This window comes from Muntiacus reevesi, chromosome 11 (genome assembly GCF_963930625.1).
Source record: "Muntiacus reevesi chromosome 11, mMunRee1.1, whole genome shotgun sequence".
In the NCBI taxonomy this organism is placed as follows: Eukaryota; Metazoa; Chordata; class Mammalia; order Artiodactyla; family Cervidae; genus Muntiacus; species Muntiacus reevesi.
In genome coordinates this window covers 33,749,305-33,768,705 of record NC_089259.1, presented here as the reverse complement: position 1 = coordinate 33,768,705, position 19,401 = coordinate 33,749,305, and the positions used below count along the sequence as shown (strand labels likewise).

General features: G+C 44.2%; 1 protein-coding gene across 2 annotated transcripts; it reads right to left on the bottom strand.

Moving 5' to 3' along the window:
• Positions 1-12: 12 nt before the first annotated feature.
• On the bottom strand, positions 13-18,650 carry EEF1AKMT1 (EEF1A lysine methyltransferase 1). Of its 2 annotated transcripts, none has more exons than XM_065902286.1 (5): positions 18,518-18,650; positions 6,518-6,671; positions 4,792-4,874; positions 1,296-1,576; positions 13-531 (listed from the first exon to the last, which is right to left on the bottom strand). In XM_065902286.1, exons 2-5 carry the CDS (start codon positions 6,662-6,664, stop codon positions 362-364), a joined length of 681 nt encoding a protein of 226 aa, XP_065758358.1. In that variant the 5' UTR covers positions 6,665-6,671; positions 18,518-18,650; the 3' UTR covers positions 13-361. The 2 variants fall into 2 exon arrangements, with proteins under 2 accessions (XP_065758358.1, XP_065758357.1); XM_065902285.1 differs by having other exon boundaries at positions 18,457-18,609.
• Positions 18,651-19,401: the final 751 nt, after the last annotated feature.

Sequence of the window (19,401 nt, the reverse complement as noted above, 5' to 3'; positions counted from 1 at the left end):
TCCTTGCCAAGATCCAGAAAGGTAACCTTTATTTGCACTTTTCCTCTGAATGGAATTCATTTAACAAATATTTACTGAGCACGTGCCCTCCCTCTTCTGAACACAAACTGTGTCCTCAACTACAAATCCCTTGGCTGTTAGAGCCAGGGGCTGAGGTCTTGGCTGGTCACGACGTACTGCTCTTTACCTGTGTTAAGTGAGGAGAGCAGACTAGATGGGGTCTAAAAGTTCTTCCAGATAAAATTCCACAGACTCAAGTCGGCAAAAGCACCCTGAGCTCCAGGGACATCCTAAGGAAATCATGATGTCTTCATCTCGAAAATGAGGACTGGGGAGGTGGTAGTTTTTCAGACGGGAAATGTCACTTGGGTCCTTCCTGCCCTGGGAGCTGCACTGACAGATCACGGTCCAGCCCGGAGTCGTAATTCACGAAACATCGAAACTCGTTTCCCAGGGTGCGAGTGTGTTCTGGAATAAACTTGCACATCTTCACTCCAAGCAGTTTTGCTGCCGCCTCCTCCATGACAGCACCTGAAGAGAACCACCAGACAAGCCTCAGCGCCACGCTGGCTGGGGCGAGGAGCAGTGAGCTGACAGTTCCACTCAGCAATAGGGGGAAGGTCACACTGCTCTCTATCCTTTTACTTCCTTCAACATTTTTGCCAAGTTCCTACTTTTTTCTACCTCTACAAAGCTGAGATACTTAGAAACTTTAAAAATTGCTTATATTCTACAAAGTAACAAAAGATAATTTTACTAAAAACTTTTCCAACTTGGACTCAGAGGCCCCTTTCTCAATAATATGGAATTGTGCAAACTCATACTGATACATTCGTACCAGCCTCTGGCTGATGAATGCTCTTCTCCCTCCAGCCCCTCCTTAGGACCCACTGCACCATGGGGAGCAAAGGGGCTGCAGGCCTGGAAGTAAGGGGACCTACGGTTCATGTTTTCGTTTTGAAACACCAGGATAATTCCCCTTACCAGTGAGAATGTCTTCTCTTCTCGTAAACTGAACCTAATGTCTCACTCTGTAACCTCTGACATCCAGTTTAACCCCCGAGGTTGCAAATTTCTTTTATCAGCTGGAGAGGCTGAGTCAGACATGTTACTAGAACTGACACTGCTGAGTACAGATAGCACTCCTGGTGCCCTCACCGCACGCCAGACCCCACTTCCTGGGCATTGTGCCACAGAATTCTCAACAGGCCCCGAGAGGCAGCAGCACCTCAGCCCCAGGGTGCAGGGAGTTAAGTGGAATGAGGTCACAGGGTGTGTGGTCAGCCAGCACCCACCTGTGCACAGCAGGATCTTGTCCCGGGTCAGGAGCTTGATGGTTTCCGACATTTTCCTAAGACATTCCTCCGAGAGATAAGGGGGATCTGCCACGACAATGTCAAAGCTGTGTGTGGCGATCCTCTCAGGTAAGTCCACAGGGCTCTTGTAGTCATAGTAGACAAAGTCCTCTCCGTATACGGCAAACCTACGGTCGTACTCAAAGATGCAGACAGAGACATCGTCTCTGTGCCGCTCTCTCAGCTTCTGGTAGACGCTGGGGGCGCTCACACACGCTATTCTGGGACAGAGAGACCCAGCTCATGAACGAGCTTTGTGATAGCGTTATAGCAGCAAATAACCACTTCACTAAAAGAGTATGGAGTGCATTCAGATTTTCTTAAAACAACACTACAAACTAATAACAGCAGTGAATTTTGGGAGGAGTGTGGTGTTTACAGATCTACAACTCATAATTTTTAAGTATGAAATGTACTTTTCATAGTAAAAAATGTGAACTCTTAGGTACAAGAGTTACGCAGCCCATGACCTGAATTTACCTATTATTTTCCTGTTGGTCTCTTTTAACATTTATTTCAAATACTTTTAAGCCTCAAACTAAATATTTTCAAGTTATTTTGTGATATTCATATATTTAATATATAAAGAAAAAGACAGCCTTAGGACTTTCAGATAAAGATGCAGAGGGAACACATTCATTTAGATTTGCTTCTTCAAAGCAAATAAATCATGAGAAAGAAACCTCCAACAGCAAGACAATGAGGGAAGACAAAGGAAACACACTCAGGAAGCTGACAGGCAAGGGTGTGGGCTGGGTGGTTTCTCACTCTGCAGGCCCAAGGGAGCCAAGTCCCAAGCTGGCAGCCAGGAAAGCTGAGAGAGGGCCTCGCCGACACCAAAGCACCTGCAGCTCAGGAAGCTGAAAAACAGGTAACTCAAGAAGTAGGGGGGAAGGGGCGGCAGGGGGACTGTTTTTGGAAGGTCTATTGAAGAGGAAACTTCCCAGGATTCTCATCTCTGTGCCAAGCCGCCACACTGTGGGAGAAAATGGGAAGGATGTTCTCCGGATGGGGGTGGGGGCACAGCTAGTGGTGAAGGGCCGTGTGGAATGGCAAGGATCACATTAAACCCACCAGATGTTGGGACCCCTGACCTATGTGCCTCCTGGAATGAGGTCAACGAGAACTCCGCATTTTAAAATACCTTGAAAATGTTAAATATTTTTAGCTTTGTCCATGCATGCTCAGTCATGTCTGACTCTTTGCGACCCCATGAACTGTAGCCCTCAAGGCTTTTCTGTCCATAGAATTTTCCAGGCAAGATTACTGGAGTGGGTCGCTATTTCATACTCTAGGGGATCTTCCCGACCCAGGGATTGAACCTGAGTCTCCTGCGGATGGAAGGTCGCTCTTTCTGGGGCTTTTACCAGCCCACAAGAAAAAGCCTGGATATACTGACCGGGCATTCCCGGGAAAAGAGCTGATCCATAGCAGCCAACTGCAAACACCAAAGAGAAAGCCTGCCCAAGTATCGGAGCTTCCAGCCTTAGCATGCCCACCTCAACTAGGAGCACACGGCAGAGGGTCAGCAGACAACTCAGAAGAGTCAGCACATACTAGAGCCAAAATATTAATAAAACACGAGAGGCATGCTGGAGCCGGAGACTGCGAGGAGAAGAAATCCTGTAATGTGATATCCTCAGAAGGATGAACAAGATACCATGATAAATATCGAGAGACCGAAGAAATTACAGGTGATAAAGTACAGGACAGCAGAAATGGCAAACTCTGTGGAAATTTTCAAAGATAAAGTTGAGGAATTTTCCCAGAAGGTCAGGTAAGACAAAATATGTGAAAAGGACAGAAAGAAAAATGAATCAGGTAAAGAAGAATAGAGAGAAAAAAAAAAGACAATTTTCCCAAACTGGAGGACCCAAGTTATGAGACCAGAAAGGCGTCCACCCTGTTCAACAGATGAAAGCACCACACCAGGACACACAGAACACTGGGGATCAGTAGAAGACCCTGAGCAGCAGGGGGCAGGGACGGGAAAAACAGGTTTCGCATAAGAAATCAAAATGGCACTGTATTTCTCAATAACACATCAAGAGAATGGGTAGAATAAAAATATTTTCAGACAAGTTTTAAAATGTTCCCTCTAGTGAAAAGTGTTGAAGGATGTATGCAACCAGGATAAAGCTGTGAACTAAGGACTGGGATACTGGATACAGGAAGATCAAAACGAGAGAGATAAGAGGACACTTGGTAGATGGTGGAGGGAAACACCAAGAACAGAGCTGGACATCAACCAGTCCAGACAGAAGAAGATGGCAAAGTCGGGGGCGGGGGGGTGGTGGTGGTATTTTTTCAAGGAGTTGAAATATGTGTGAGTTCGTTGATTAAGACATTTACGCCACTGGGGAGAATTTGAGGATTAGTGATATGGATGTATAAACCCTATTTAACCAAGATAGGATATAACTAACACCAATTCTACACAATCACTTCCAGAAAACAAATACAGTAACACTTCCCAGGTCATTTTACGAAGCTACTAATATGAAACCCAAACCAAGGAAATAAAAGAGGAAATTTCAAATTAATTATCACTCATGAAAGTTGCTGAGTCGTGGCCAACTCTTTGTGACCCCATGGACTTCTCCAGGGGATCTTCCCAACTCAGGGATCAAACCCAGGTCTCCCGCATTGCAGGCTGATTCTTTACCAACTGAGCCACCAGGGAAGTATGTAGAAGCAAAGCCTCAACAAAATATTACCAACAAGTCCAACCATAAAAAAAAAAATGGGCAGAACTACTGGGAGCATGGACAGTAAGCACGTGTGCAGTGGAGGATGAAGGAGCTAAATCCTTAGTCTCTCTTTTTTTTTTTTTCCTCCAGTGGGTTTTGTCATACATTGATATGAATCAGCCATAGAGTTACACGTATTCCCCATCCCGGTCCCCCATCCCACCTCCCTCTTAAGGTGAGATGTCTGTGAGTGACAAGTGAACAAGTGCCAACAAAAACAGCCTTAAAGATGTAGAAGAGCTGAAAGGCAAGGGGGGGACAAGGGGAAAATTAACAATAGATTACTTTTTTCAACAAGTCTTTCAGGTCCATTTGACTTTATATGCACACGAAGTTCTGATAGAAATAAAAACCAAACTAACAAAACCTGTGATTCTTAAAATTTTAGAAAGATCAAACATTAAGATTTTTTTTCTTTTAAAGCAATTCTAGGGGAATAAAAGTAACAGGGTAGAAAAATGTTAAAATAAGAAACAGATTAAGATGACTTATACGGAACAGCGTTTTGAGTGTGCCCCTAGATGTGACAGGAAAGCATTCTTACTTCCTTGTGGTCTTCAAATCATCAACCACAGGTTTTGCAGATTACAGTTGAACCTTCTTACGAACCATCTCTCATCCAGGAAGGACATTTAAAGTATTACTTTAGATTAAAAGGCAAAAGAGAAGCAAACCTGGTATCTCACCTGCCGCCCTCCCCGGCAGCTGCTACGGCATCCTCAGCAAGGCGCAGGGCCGTCTCCGGGCTGTACCAGAACTGGCTCAGCTGCTGTGATAGGAATGAGTGAATTATATTAGACCTGGCATACACTTGTCCTTTTAATTCATATCTACTTACCAATATAAACTCTATCAACAGCCAGTGTCACTGCTGGGCCATGCAGTATATTCTGCGCTTCCTTCTGGTATGGCATCTCCTATTCTTCTAGAGTTAATAAACAAACCACTGTTGCATTTGCTTGGGTTCTCCGAAACTATCCCTAATTCTCCCAACATCATCCTGTAGCTCCTGAAAAGTGGTGCATGGGAAGTCAATGTTGTGAGACTTACCATGTCTAATACATTTAAGATTTTATCCTCACATTTCATTGGTAACTCAGCTGGGCATAGAGTCCTAGACTGAGTGAAATTTTCACTCTAAACACTGAAGGCAGTGCTTCACTTTTTTCCTAGTTTCTAATAAAGCTATTGAGAAGTGCAACGTGACCTGTCCTAAGACACTGGAGGTGACATGCTTTTCTCCAGAAGGTTCTAGGATCTTCTTAGTCACCTACATCCAAGTTTCACACATGCCTCCTGGACTTGCCCTCTAGTTTTATAATGTATTCTTTCAAACTTCCTGGGAGATTTCTTCATTTTTGTGAACAAACCAAAACACGTGCCAAAAATATACAACTAGTTAATTCAGGTAGTGAAATTATGACTTGTTTTTTTAACTGATGTTTTACCTATCTTCTACACCAGCCATAGATTACTTTCAGAATCAGAAAGAAAGTACACAGTATTTAAATAAGCAAAAGGAAAAGACAAAAAGATTACCTTAAGGTGGACTTCAGGTTTCTAATATTTATTATTCAAAGCATCAAGCTAAAAATAAAAACATGAGGAAGGAAAACTAGAGGCATCTGAGTAGGTAGAACATTCAGAGTAAATATAAAGAAACATTTCTGTCACAGTTTCAGAGACGACAGTTTCAAAGACAGGATGAATTTTATATAAAATAATATAAACTTTATAACTTAAAGAGATCTAAACTTGACACAAAATGTAAAAGACTGCACACACACACCTCCCAGATGCAAAGTGATGAAGAGAGGCAGATCAATGATCAAGGTAGTCAAAGAAATTTCAAGCCTCATCTATCTCTAACTATGCTTCAAAAAAGGTAGATTTATACGTTACAGTTTAGGTTAGCTTTCCTCAACTCACTTTTAAAAATTCCTATTTTTATTTGGCCCATAGAAATACAATTAAAATACATACTGTGCACCAGGAACTATTAATATCTTCTTTAAAAACCCCTTTCATCAATTTTTCACTACATGTTTAACACCCCCATTACTACAGTTGCCCCATTACTACAATGATCCCTTCCCACAAGGAATGCTGGGCTCCAGTAAAAACTGACAGAAGGAACCTGTCTTATAAGAAAGAAGTACAGTCTGTGTTGGACACGGTGATATGCTCTTCCCCTATCTGAAACGTTCCCTCCTCTGACCATCAAGCAGCCCGGGTCAGAATGAGGAGAATCTGCACTCCCAGTGTCTTAGCTACTGAACAGGCTATCAGCTTCCTAGTGACAAGTGAGACAAACTGGGCTGTTAGGTGGGGTAAAGACCAACAGTGGACTAGCTACAGAACACGCTCCACACTGCCAACACGTCCTGAAGGATGCGGAGCTTGTTCACTTACCCAGTTCTCTTCTATTATCCCGATGTTATACTTATCGTCACCACGGAGGTCAGAGTGGTGCTGCTGCTGCTCAGCATAAAATTCCTGCAGAGCTGCAAGGGCGTAGGAAGAAAGCTGGGGGGGGCCCTCGTCTTCAGAGTCACTCATCTCACACCTGTGGGGAATGAGTCTAAGTGATGTGAGTGTGTTTTTCTTTTCCATCAAACAATTAAAAAAAATTAACTCACAGCAGTGATCCAAACTGGAAGTGAGTTGTATAAGGAAAACAGGTATTTAAAATTTCTGAGACCAGGAACCTCCCAGATGGTTCAGTGGCCAAGCGCACACTCCCAGTGCAAGGCCCGGTTCTACCCCTGGTCAGGGAACGAGATGCCACGTGCCATTAACAAAGGCCTGGCGCAGCCAAACACATGCATACATACGTCTGCAGAGATCTTCCCCTGAACTACAGCTGAAAAAATAAATGCATGCTTTCTCTCTCCATGTATACAGATTTTACAATAAAATTTTTCACATTTTTATGACTCCTTTCAGAATGAAATCTGTAAAGATGTTTTGCTTTCTCCTGGTACCCCAGTGGTCACATGCAGATAATTCACAGCAGACTCTCTGAATCAGAGCTTTTTATGTGTGAATGTCATTGTCGAGATGACCTAAGGCTCCTAGGTGTTATGATGGGATAAGGGAAGGATTGGTAAAGGAGGGGGAGAGGAAGAGATAGGAAAATTAAAAGGGATGAGAGAGGATGCAAATTACCATCACAATGAGATATAACTATATACCTACCAGACTGACTACAATGGAAAAGACAGGTAACACCGAATGTTTTGGGGGGGGGGGGCGGTGTAGAATAATAGAAACTGCCTTCTTTGCTGCTGAAATGTAAACTGATGAAAACATTTTGGATAACAATATTACCTTACCTCTGCTTCAAACTCAGTAATTCTGTATCATACAACTATATGAAACTCCTGTGATTCACATAGATAGACATAGAGATACGTTCAAAGTGGGAATGTGTACTGGCCACAACAAACTACTGAAATGTCCACTCACTGGACGTTACATAATATACTGCTGTATATTCCTACAGTAGGATATTATATCACAATGAAAACATTTTCTTTTCTCCTTTGCGGGCTTGCCACCTGTAACTGTTATGTAAGTAGTTACTTTAAGGATTACAGGTTTACAGGATATCTATCATGGCACACATTCAAATAACATTACGCCACTTCCTGTGTTATACAAAAACCTTACGATTTGTATATAACTTCCATTTCTCTCCTCTAAGCCTTTGTGTTACTATTGTCCAACATCTTATTTTTATATTTGATATAAAATAAACACATCACAGGCAAATTTGGCCTTCGAGTAATGAAGCAGGGCAAAGGCTAACAGAGTTTTGCCAAGAGAATGCACTGGTCATAGCAAACACCCTCTTCCAACAACACAAGAGAAGACTCTACACATGGACATCACCAGATGGTCAATACCAAAATCAGACTGATTATATTCTTTGCAGCCAAAGATGGAGAAGCTCTATACAGTCAACAAAAACAAGACAGGGAGCTGACTGTAGCTCAGATCATGAACTCCTTATTGCCAAATTCAGACTTACATTGAAGAAAGCAGGGAAAACCACTAGACCAATTCAGGTATGACCTAAATCAAATCCCTTACGATTATACAGTGCAAGTGACAAATAGATTCACGGGATTAGATTTGATAGACAGTGAGTGCCTGAAGAACTATGGATGAAGGTTTGTGACACTGTACAGGAAGCAGTGATCAAGACCATCCCAAGGAAAAGAAATGTAAAAAGGCAAAATAGTTGTCTGAGGAGGCCGTACAAATAGCTGAGAAAAGAGAAACGAAAGACAAAGGACAAAAGGAAAGATACACCCATTTGAATGCAGAGTTCCAAAGAATAGCAAGGAGAGATTAAAAAAAAAAGCCTTCCTCAGTGATCAATGCAAAGAAATAAGAGGAAAATAACAGAATGGGAAAGACTAGAGATGTCTTCAAGAAAATCAGAGATACCAAGGAAGTTTTCACGCAAAGATGGGCAAAATAAAGGACAGAAACGGTATGGACCTAACAGAAGCAGAAGAGGTGTAGAAGAGGTGGCAAGAATACACAGAAGAACTGTACAAAAAAGATCTTCATGACCCAGATAATCACGATGGTGTGATCACTCACCTAGAGCCAGACATCCTGGAATGTGAAGTCAAGTGGACCTTAGGAAGCATCACTATGAACAAAGCTAGTGGAGGTGATGGAATTCCAGCTGAGCTATTTCAAATCCTAAAAGATCATGCTGTGACAGTTCTGTACTCAGTATGCCAGCACATTTGGAACTCAGCAGTGGCCACAGGACTGCAAAATGTCAGTTTTCATTCCAATCCCAAAGAAAGGCAATCCCAAAGAATGCTCCAATGACCACACAGTTGCACTCATCTTACATGCTAGCAAAGGAATGTTCCAAATTCTCCAAGCCAGGCTTCAACAGTACATGAACCGTGAACCTCCAGATGTTTAAGCTGGATTTAGAAAAGGCAGAGGAACCAGAGATCAAATTGCCAATATCCGCTGGATCACTGAAAAAGCAAGAGAGTTCTAGAGAAACATCTACTTCTGCTTTATTGACTATGCCAAACCCTATGACTGTGTGGATCACAACAAACTGGAAAATTCTTCAAGAGATGGGAATACCAGACCAACTGACCTGCCTCCTAAGAAATCTGTATGCAGGTCAAGAAGCAACAGTTAGAACTGGACATGGCACAACAAAGTGTTTCCAAATGGGAAAAGAGTTCGTCAAGGCTGTGCACTGTCACCCTACCTATTTACCTTATGTGCAGAGTATATCATGAGAAACGCTGGGCTGGATGAAGCACAAGCTGGAATCAAGACTGCTAAGAGAAATATTCAACAACCTCAGATATGCAGATGACACCACCCTTATGGCAGACAGTGAAGAACTAAAGAGCCTCTTGATGAAAGTGAAAGGAGAGTGAAAAAGTTGGCTTAAAGCTCAACAGTCAGAAAACTAAGATCACGGCATCTGGTCCCATCAGTTCATGGCAAATAGATGGGGAAACAGTGGAAACAGTGATAGACTTTATTCTGGGGGGCTCCAAAATCACTGCAGATGGTGACTGCAGTCATGAAATTAAAAGACACTTGTTCCTTGGAAGAAAAGTTATAACCAACCTAGACAGCATATCAAAAAGCAGAGAAATTACTTTGCCAACAAAGGTCCATCTAGTCAAGGCTACAGTTTTTCCAATAGTCATGTCATGCATAGATGTGAGAGTTGGACTATAAAGAGAGCTGAGCACTAAAGAATTGATGCTTTTGAACTGTGGTGTTGGAGAAGACTCTTGAGAGTCCCTTGGACTGCAAGGAGATTCAACCAGTCCATCCTAAAGGAAATCAGTCCTGAATATTCATTGGAAGGACTGATGCTGAAACTCCAATACTTTGGCCACCTAATGCAAAGAACTGACTCACTGGAAAAGACCCTGATGCTGGGAAAGATTGAAGGCGGGAGGAGAAGGGGACAACAGAGGATGAGATGGTTGGATGGCATCACCAACTCGATGGACATGAGTTTGAGTAACTCCAGGAACTGGTGATGGACAGGGAGGTCTGGAGTGCTGCAGTCCATGGGGTTGCAGAGTCAGCCATGACCGAGTGACTGAACTGAACTAGAACACACCACACTGTTAAAAAAATCTTTTGTATTTACCTACATAGTAACCACTTACATTGCACTTCATTTTGTATTGATTAATACTGCCATCACCTGTCATTCTCCTTCTGCTTGAACGAACGTTTCTTGTAACGCAGTTCTCTGGAGCTCCTCCTCTGGTACTCACTCTGCCCTGCCTGCTTCCCATGAGGCTTCCCCCAAATCTATCAGTATTTCCTTGAGTCAGAGTGGTCCCTGGGTTCCCTTCCCTGCATAGCAGCCTAAAAACTCTCTCAGGCAGTAAGATGGAACAACCATCAGGCACAGTCTGTTCATTTCCCTTTTTCAGGGTCCACTGACCTTTGTGGCCTGGTTCCTGTTATCTTCAAAGGCATTTTCCCCCATATATTTTACCTGTTTTTCTTTCTTTCTTTTTTTTTTTTTTCCAGTTCTATCAGATGGGAGGGGAAATTTAGTCCTTGTTACTCCTAGTGGAAGTTCACCACAGGGGGAAAAAAAAAAACAAAACCTACAGCCACATATCCTAACAAGAATCAATCTTAAGAATATGTTAAATCACAGAGTTACAGAATACATATAGTATCAATAATTCTATTTCAGTGAAGTTCAGAAACATGGAGATAAAAGCAAGTTAATGAAAAACTAAAGATTAAAGATAGTGGTTACCACTGGGAGTGAGGAATACATAATTTTTAAAATGTTTATTATATTATCTGCAGAGACCCATGGACTTGATTCTGTAACCAAAAAGTGTCTGAAATGGTTTCTAAACACTTTGAGCCTTCCCCAAGTAAAAATCTTTTTCAAAGAACTTAGAATAAATCCCATGACTCATCTATTTTTCTACCTGCATTTTTCACACTGTACAATGATTTCCATTAAGGTATGAATTCAACATAGGAAAATATAAGCTTTTTTAAAAACAGAAAAAAATGCATCCAAGTAAACGTATGGCTTATAGTAGAAGCCAGTAGTGCTCTGTGAAATGTTTTAGCAAAAAATACACATGAGTATAGGGTCATGCATCACGACAAACTTCCTACTGCAGGCTGTAGTCTTAAATGTTTGGAGTTTTTCACTGTAAACGATCTATAATTTTTGCACAGATTCATCTCAAGACTGCGACGTTCTAATACTTTATACAAACAGCTCTTATCTGAAGCAGATACTTGGTATTTTTTATACTGATTGTGAAAAAGCATTTCTGCTATTATTTAGACATTCAGAAAAACAATATAATACTGGATTAAGAGCAAGAACTGCAGCCAAACTACCTAAGCGTAAATCATGGCTTTGCCACTTCTTAACTACATAGCTTTAAGCAAGTGTTTAACTCTTCTATGCCTTAATTTTCTCATCTATGAAATGGAGATAATGTTAAAACTTACTTAATAGAGTTGTTCTGAATTAGATGAGTTTCCAGTGACAAACCACCTAATCGGCCTTGGCACCCAACAGGAACAGAAACAATTACCTTCAGTACTGTTCACGTTGCAGCATCTCACTGACAATATGCAATCTGTGGCAACCACTAGTTTAGTACCTTCATATGACTATCTACTTGGCAGCAAAGGGACCACAAGAAATCAATAATTAAAGAACACTACGAAGTGTGACAGGAAACGATGAGCATGGTGAACGCTGTGTGCAGGGAGCAGGATTGGCTCTGGTTGACTTGTCACATGTCACCTTCACAGATGTAGGATGGACTGATGCTGAATACTCTGGCCACCAGATGTAAAGGGCTGACTCATTAGAAAAGACCCTGATGCTGCAAAAGATTGAGGGACGACAGAGGATGAGATGGTTGGATGGCATCACCGAATCAATGGACATGAATTTGAGCAAACTCTGGGATAGTGAGGGACAGGGGAGCCTGGCATGCTGCAGTCCACAGGGTCACAAAGAACTGGACACAACTGAACAAGCTATCACTATATCACTTTTAGACAAAACACAGATTAACAGATCTGTCATCTCATAGCACAAAATAAAGTGGTCAGAGAGGTGAGACTGTTCAGAAGGTAGACATCATCAAGGTGGGGTCTAAAGGGGGGAAGGAATGGTTAGTGTGTATCAAGTTATTAGAAGGATCTGGGAAGACTGTCTCCATACTAAGAGAATTGTACTGACACAGTCTATCTGATGAAACTACTTCGGATTACTAGTCTATTCAAAGGTTTTCGACTCCCAGGAGAAGACTTAAAATGTCGTTAATTTCAGTCAGTTTGGGCCCTTAACTCAGCAGTGGCTTCCTATCCCCACTTGCCTCAGGAAGGTTTTGTGCTCAGGGGTTAACATACAGCTGAGTGAGGTCAATGCCACGGAAAGTTTGCTGTTCCCAGTTCTAGAAATCCAAGTCACAGCACAGCGGGAAGGACCACCTAAGACTGGTCACATGCAGGAACAAGGAGGCAGGGAGAAAATGGGGACAGTGTTTTTACTGCTCAGACAGTGGGCGGAAGGGGAAAACATCCTATGAGAGCAGAGATGACTTTCCTGTGCACCTGAGAGCTAAGCTGCGGAGAAGACGTAAGCCCCTCCGGCCCTGAGAGGAACAGACGCCAGGCAGACAGACGTGCTAGAGTCTCAGAACGCAACTCCAACAGCTCTAGGAGAAGCTTGTATGTAACACAGTGGGAGGGAAGTGGGCAATAAAGATCCAGTTCTTCAAATAATGGGAATCTGGATTTTGATTGCTGATGGTACTTCTGATCATGGAGGCAGAGGCAGGCAGCCATTGCTGCAGCACTCCCACCCCCACACACCCAGGAGAAGCAATTCTGAGGGGATTTACTGTGCTACCACTGCCCCGCCCCCGTCATGGGCCACACATTTAAGGACCAGACCCTTATAAACAGCAATTGCAAACATGGAGGGATTTAGAAGGTCCATGTGCATGCCCAGGAAAAGGTGTAGGCTTAGAAAGACCTTAAGCTTCCTCAGGCTGATCTTTAGCACAAAAACAGACTAAAATAATCGCAATAACAACAGAATGAGAGGAAAAACAAATCTTGGAGAAGGGGGAGAATCTGATTTCTAGCACTTTGAACAAAATCATACTCTGAACAAAGTATGAACAAAATCATACTTTATGAACAAAGTATGAACAAAAGCACTTTGAACAAAGCATACAGAGAGAGCAAAGTGTGGTCCACTGAAAAGAAAAATGCAAACCAACAGAAGCCATGTCTGAAAAAGGCCACACCGCATACCTGCTAGACAAAGACCTCAACTGTCCTAAATATGCTAAAAGAACTAAAAAGTATGGACAAAGTTAAAAAAACAATAAATGAACATAATGCAAATATCAACAGAGACGGGGTACACCTTCAAGTGAACCATGTTCACTGTCCCAGAAGAAAAAATAAAGGAAGAGATTATTAGCTTTTGTGCAGGACTGAGAGTCAAACACCGCAAACTGACCTGCAAGGTACAAAGAGGCTTCATTCTGGTCTTGTATTTCAGGATTCAGAATCAGGAAAAAAATTTTTAATGCTTTAAAAGTAAGTTTTTTTAATAAATTATGGATATAAAATCTATCAGATGTTTTCAAATATTTTTGCAAAAAAGGTAAATCCCTGACTTGTTCCCCCTCCCCACAAGATACAGAGTAAGAATTTGAACAGACTTCTATATGAAACATAAATATGAAATTCTCATTTATCAGTTGATCCTTAACGGCTCAAACACTTAATATTTTTAGTAAAGGTCCATTGAAATTAAGGAATCAACAAGCCACAGAACAGTTGCTTTCTACTGTCATTATGATGCTCACTGAAAACGCTGAAGGACAAGAACAGGCAATGTGGGAATGCATGTGACAGATATTCAAAGGGCATGGATCTACAAAATCACAAACAATCCAAAGAACACTGCGGGAGAAGTAAATGCTGACTTCCAAAAGAAATCCAAGGAAATCTACATGTATCACAGCCTCTGGCATCTGGTCAAAAGTGATTCTTCTTTATAGAGACATCATTTTGCCCAATCTGTTAACCAGATCAAATCAACCTTAACACATGTCTCATCTGACATGGACTGTTCTCAGTCAGTTTCAAATGAGGCAGATGGGTTGTTTACTGACACTGTGGTGAAACTGTCATGACACAGGGGACTCATGCGTCAAACATGCCATGAGACTGGCTCATCAGCTTTCTGGGAAGCAACTGAATTACTTCCAGGTCACCCTTCTTGTCATCACCGACTCCATACACATCTATAAACAGACAGAGTCTGTGGATGGGATCAGCTTTGCAAGGGTACCAAGCATCCCCGGGTGGCTTCTGTTTGTAAAGTACAGGGAGGAGATATTGACCACACTTTAAAATTTGTAAAATAGACAGGATGGTCCTTAAAACAAGCATTATCTCTTTCTTGTGTTCTCAGGTATCTTAACAGAAAACATTTGTTCACCATGAAAGAGAAGTGATTAAAAATGTAACCAAAGAATCTTGAAAACTTGCTCTGCAGAGTAGCGCCTGTTTCTTCTAAGGAAAGTGGAGAAGATGATCACCGCCTGCATCTGACAATCACGTCACAGTGCCCCAGGGACCCCGATGCAGCAGTGCAACAAGAAACCACACAGGTGGCCTCGGGACACAGGTTCCTGCCTGCTTGAGGATGGGGCTGGGACATTTCCAGAGGGGGTCTAGTGAACAGTATGTCCAAAGAACTGCTGAAAGAACCAACACCCTTGTAACAGATAAGCAGTCTTAACATACCATCAGACAACTAGTGGGTATTTTAATGTCACTACTAGGCATCCCTGAGTGAGCGACTGCAGACCACCAAGGGCCGCCCAGAAGCAGAGTGTGTTTGGAGTTAAAGCAGTATCTGTGCACATCACAGGGACAGGGGTCGCCAGACACTGATGCTAATGTACAGACTCCACAAGATCACAAACAGCAGGGAAGCCAGGCCCTCCAAGACCAAACACGTGAGCTCAGCTAACAGAAGAATGACTTAAAGTATACGGTACTTATAAACTCTAAAGTTTTATAACTCACCTTAAAAAAAAAGAAAGATGAGGGCAGGGAAGCTGAAGAGTTATAAAACCCACAACTCAAATCAGAAGCGAATGATTTTAATCAATGATTCAGAAATGCACGCTCATGTAACCAACTTGTTATAAGACAGGGTTTTTTAGAAGGAAAAATACAAGGAAATGTTTTCTTCCGCAAAGTTTGCAAAATCACATCTTCTTGTATTGCTCATGACCCTCTGACTCTCCCTACTGACTTAAATGGTATTTCTTCACACAAATACTTTTCATGATCAGGTTATTTCCTTAATAAGTTATTTCTTGCTTCAGCTCTTTTACTTCAAAATAAAGAAAAGTGTAATTTACTTATTGGTCTCTACCAATATTCCTTAATTAAAAACTTGTCTTAAAATATAAAGTTGACAGCCTTAACTTTTGGCATGTGTATGTGTGCATACATGATAAAAGAGAAGACTGCAAGCCTTTCCAGCATCACCCACACAATAACAGCTCTAGATGCTACACACCAGGCAGTCACCTGCTTTAGAGCTACACATGGGAACACGAGTTCTTTAAGAAGTGACTGCAGTCTGGGAGGGAAAGAGATTGCCCACTGACTGGGCACCAGACCTTGGCGAGGGCTGTCCAAAGGTCCCACATTTGTGCTAGAAGCTGCTGAGAAATGGAGCAGAACTGCTAAGGGGGTGGATTTAGTGCTCCGATGAGGGGCACTGTTCGCAATCATCAGTAACAGGAGAGCGAAGCTGCAGGGCTGAACCAAGGAGTTCAGATACCCTCATCATGGAATATGACATCTGGGGCAGGTTTATGTTCAGAATGACATGCACATAATGATGACAGGGCACCTGACGCTTACATATCCCAACGAACACTGCCTTTCAAAGTCAAGTCTCTGGGGACTCACAGGCTTGCCATTCCACCAGCACCACTTCTAGAGCTCCCTGCAGAGCTGGATCGAGAGGTGATAAGATCACCTCCATCTCGGTCACAAGCTGGTTTCCTCCCCAAAAGGTGTCCTTCTAACTTCACATTTTTGCCAAAATCAGCTCTAATAAATCAAATGTGCCATCACTGAAAGGATTCTGTCTTGTTCAGTTAGCCAAATATACATTAATCCTTCCTAAGTGGAAGGCCGAGCTTCTGCTGTGGGGAGAAGTACGGACGTGATGAAAGTACGTGTACCCAAGTGCCTTCTGAGAGGTTGTCCAAATGCTTACTAGCTTCCAGTGACACCCACAAGACACATCATCTTTTCTTTTCCTTCAGGATCTCTCTAAAGGTTACTGCTCTAGACAGGGAATCCTAAAAATGTCTGAGCAAGGTGATTATTCTGCCAACAAACATACTGCCATTCTCCCATCTCCTCTCATTGTCAGAGTAAAAGACAGCTTAGAAGACTCAGGAATCTTGGAAAGCCTTGACTATCTTTTCTCTTTGTCCTCTTCTTAGACAGAAAATGAAAATTACCACAAATTATGACTGTAAGTAATATGGAGAAGAAAGTACAGTAGGTCCAGGAGAAATCTCTGACTGTGCCAGCTTTGGGTCAAGCTGAATTTGTTTAGTACGACAACAGTTCAATTTTCTTTGAACAGCTTTACACATCTTAGGTAAACTTAATATGCTCCAGTGAGCAACATACCTATCAAAAAAATTACCCCCTTTTCAGACTTCCCCAGTGGTCCAGTGGCTAAGACTCCATGCTCCCAATGCAGGGGGCCCAGGTCTGATCCTTGGTTGGGGAACTAGATCCCACATGTTGCAGTTAAGACATCCCATGCTGCAGCTAAATATGACACAAGATCCCAAACGCAGCCACTGAGCCCTGACACAGCCAAACATGAACAAAGACAAACACAGACTGCGCTCAAGGCTAAAATAATTCTTAAAAATTGTATTAAAAGTTAAAAAAAACTTTACCCCTTTCTGTAGGTTTGGAAATAATGTTTGTACATAATGTAATTTCTTCAACTCACTCAAGCTACTCTGATCAAAGACCCCAGATAATATGAAACCTTTCACCCCCAGAAAACTGGATCATACACTCCAAGGCAGCACATGTATAAATGTGGAATGGTCACACTGAGTAGCTGCCTGTGCATATTCAGAGCCTCGGTGGAAAATCTGAGGTATTTCCAGGGTGCCCACCTGTCTCCCAGAGACCACACCAGTTCAGCGGAGGTGATGGGGGGCCATCAGCATTTGCTCAGGATGGTCTTACTTCACAACGCTTACGATCTCCTGGGAGCATCCCTACCTAATGGCCTAGTGTGCGTTCATTCAAGGTAAAGCAAAGGCGGGTGGCTTTCTCTCCTTCCCTTTTAGGAAGTTCTGTCAAGGGCAGAAAGTCTAAATTATCTCCCAGTCCTGCCGCCATGTTCAATGGCCAGAGAAGGAGCCACAGATTACTCGTGGGAGTGGGGGAAAACCACACACACGCCTTGGCAGCTGCCAACAGCAAGTGCTAAGATAAAAAACAAGCAACACCCCTTTAGCAAATATTAAAATCCAACGTCTCCTGCGAGACTGCAGGTACAGTTGGTTCCTGATTCCAGCTGCATGACGACACTGCCTGGAAGAGCTGAAGGGCAAGGAAAAGTGAGCGAGTCCACATACTTTCCTACGTACACATATGAATGCATAAGGATGTTTCCACAGCTGCATTTGCGGATGGAGAATGGCTTTCAATTTGCAATCTGAAATCTGTTAGCTAATTATTTAGAAATAAAAACATGAAAACAAAACAGTTGGCTTTAACTTCATGGCAAATAATTCCGAAGGGCAGCTTAAGAAAACTACTTGCATGGCTGACAAAGAAAAAAAAAAAAAATTCCTGCGGAGGGTGGATCTCTAAATTGTCCGTATTTCCAGGATCCGGGCCTCTACGGGGACGCGGGCTCGGCGGGCTCCCGTGCCGGCAGGCTTCCCCATGACCCTCCACAGAACCGACGCCGCCCGCGCCCCCGGTGTCCACACACACACGGCCCACCCCCACCGGCTGCCCCCACAACCGCCCCGCCTCCCGGAACCGCACCGCCGGACGCCGCCCCACCCTACCCCCAACGCCTTGGAGACGGCCGTTACTCCACACGCTGAGACACCCGATGAAGCGCGGCTGCACGCGCCCGGGCCCGGCCCGGCGGCCGCCCTGAGACCACCCGAGACGGCAGCCCCTCCCAACCCCTTCCGCCCAGCCCCGCGGACCAGAGCCTCTACCCTGGCTGTGTCGGGAGACGCGGACGAGCGGAGTCCCGCGGAGTCGGCGCGGGCTGCTCACCCGGCTCGCCGCTCGAGTCCACGCGTGCTCCGTAGCCCGCGGGGCCTGGTCGGGCAGCCGACTGCGTCTGCGCGTGCGCAATGCGGCGCCAGGCCGGAAGCGTGCGCGGGACCCTTCCGCGCCAGCACAGCAGTCCCGCGGGGCGGGGCGGGGCGGGGCGGGGCGGGGCCGTCGTGGGCGGGGCTGCGGGTCGGCCCGGTCCGCGCACGCGCAGACGAGCGCTTCCGGAAGGCCTTGGGCCCCGCGCCGCGTGCAGGGCTGCCTCGAACTAGGAGCTGCGGGGCTGAACACGTGTCCTCGAGGACAGGGGCAGCAGAGACTCTGCAGGTTTTAACGCGCACCAAGAGACCTGCCGTTTGCACTTCATTGTATGTTTCACAAGCAGCAAGGCCCCGTCTGTTCCATCTCCTCCGTCTAATGGAGATATACAGACACAAACCGAGGCTTCGCGCCACCGCTGCGTTGAAGTCGCTCAGTCGTGTCCGACTCTTTGCGACCCCGTGGACTGTAGCCTACCAGGCTCCTCCGTCCATGGGATTCTCCAGGCAAGAATACTGGAGTGGGTTACCATTTCCTTCTCCAGGGGATCTTCCCAACCCAGGGATCGAACCCGGGTCTTACACATTGGAGTCAGACGCTTTAACCTCTGTGCCACCGCTGCGTTAGAGGCCTTTAAAACCCTGCACACGGGCCCCTCCGCGGTGTGTCTGCCGGAGCCACGGTAGGCCCCCGCCTGACACCGAGGGCTCCGGCGATCCGAAGATGCGGTCCCCGTGCTGAGACCGCCTACAAGCTGGGCAAGCCCTCCCCTCCTGAAGCAGCAGCGCTGTGTGCAGCGACTCATGGGTGGGAGCGCGCCCTCCGCGCTGCTGGATCAGAGCCGA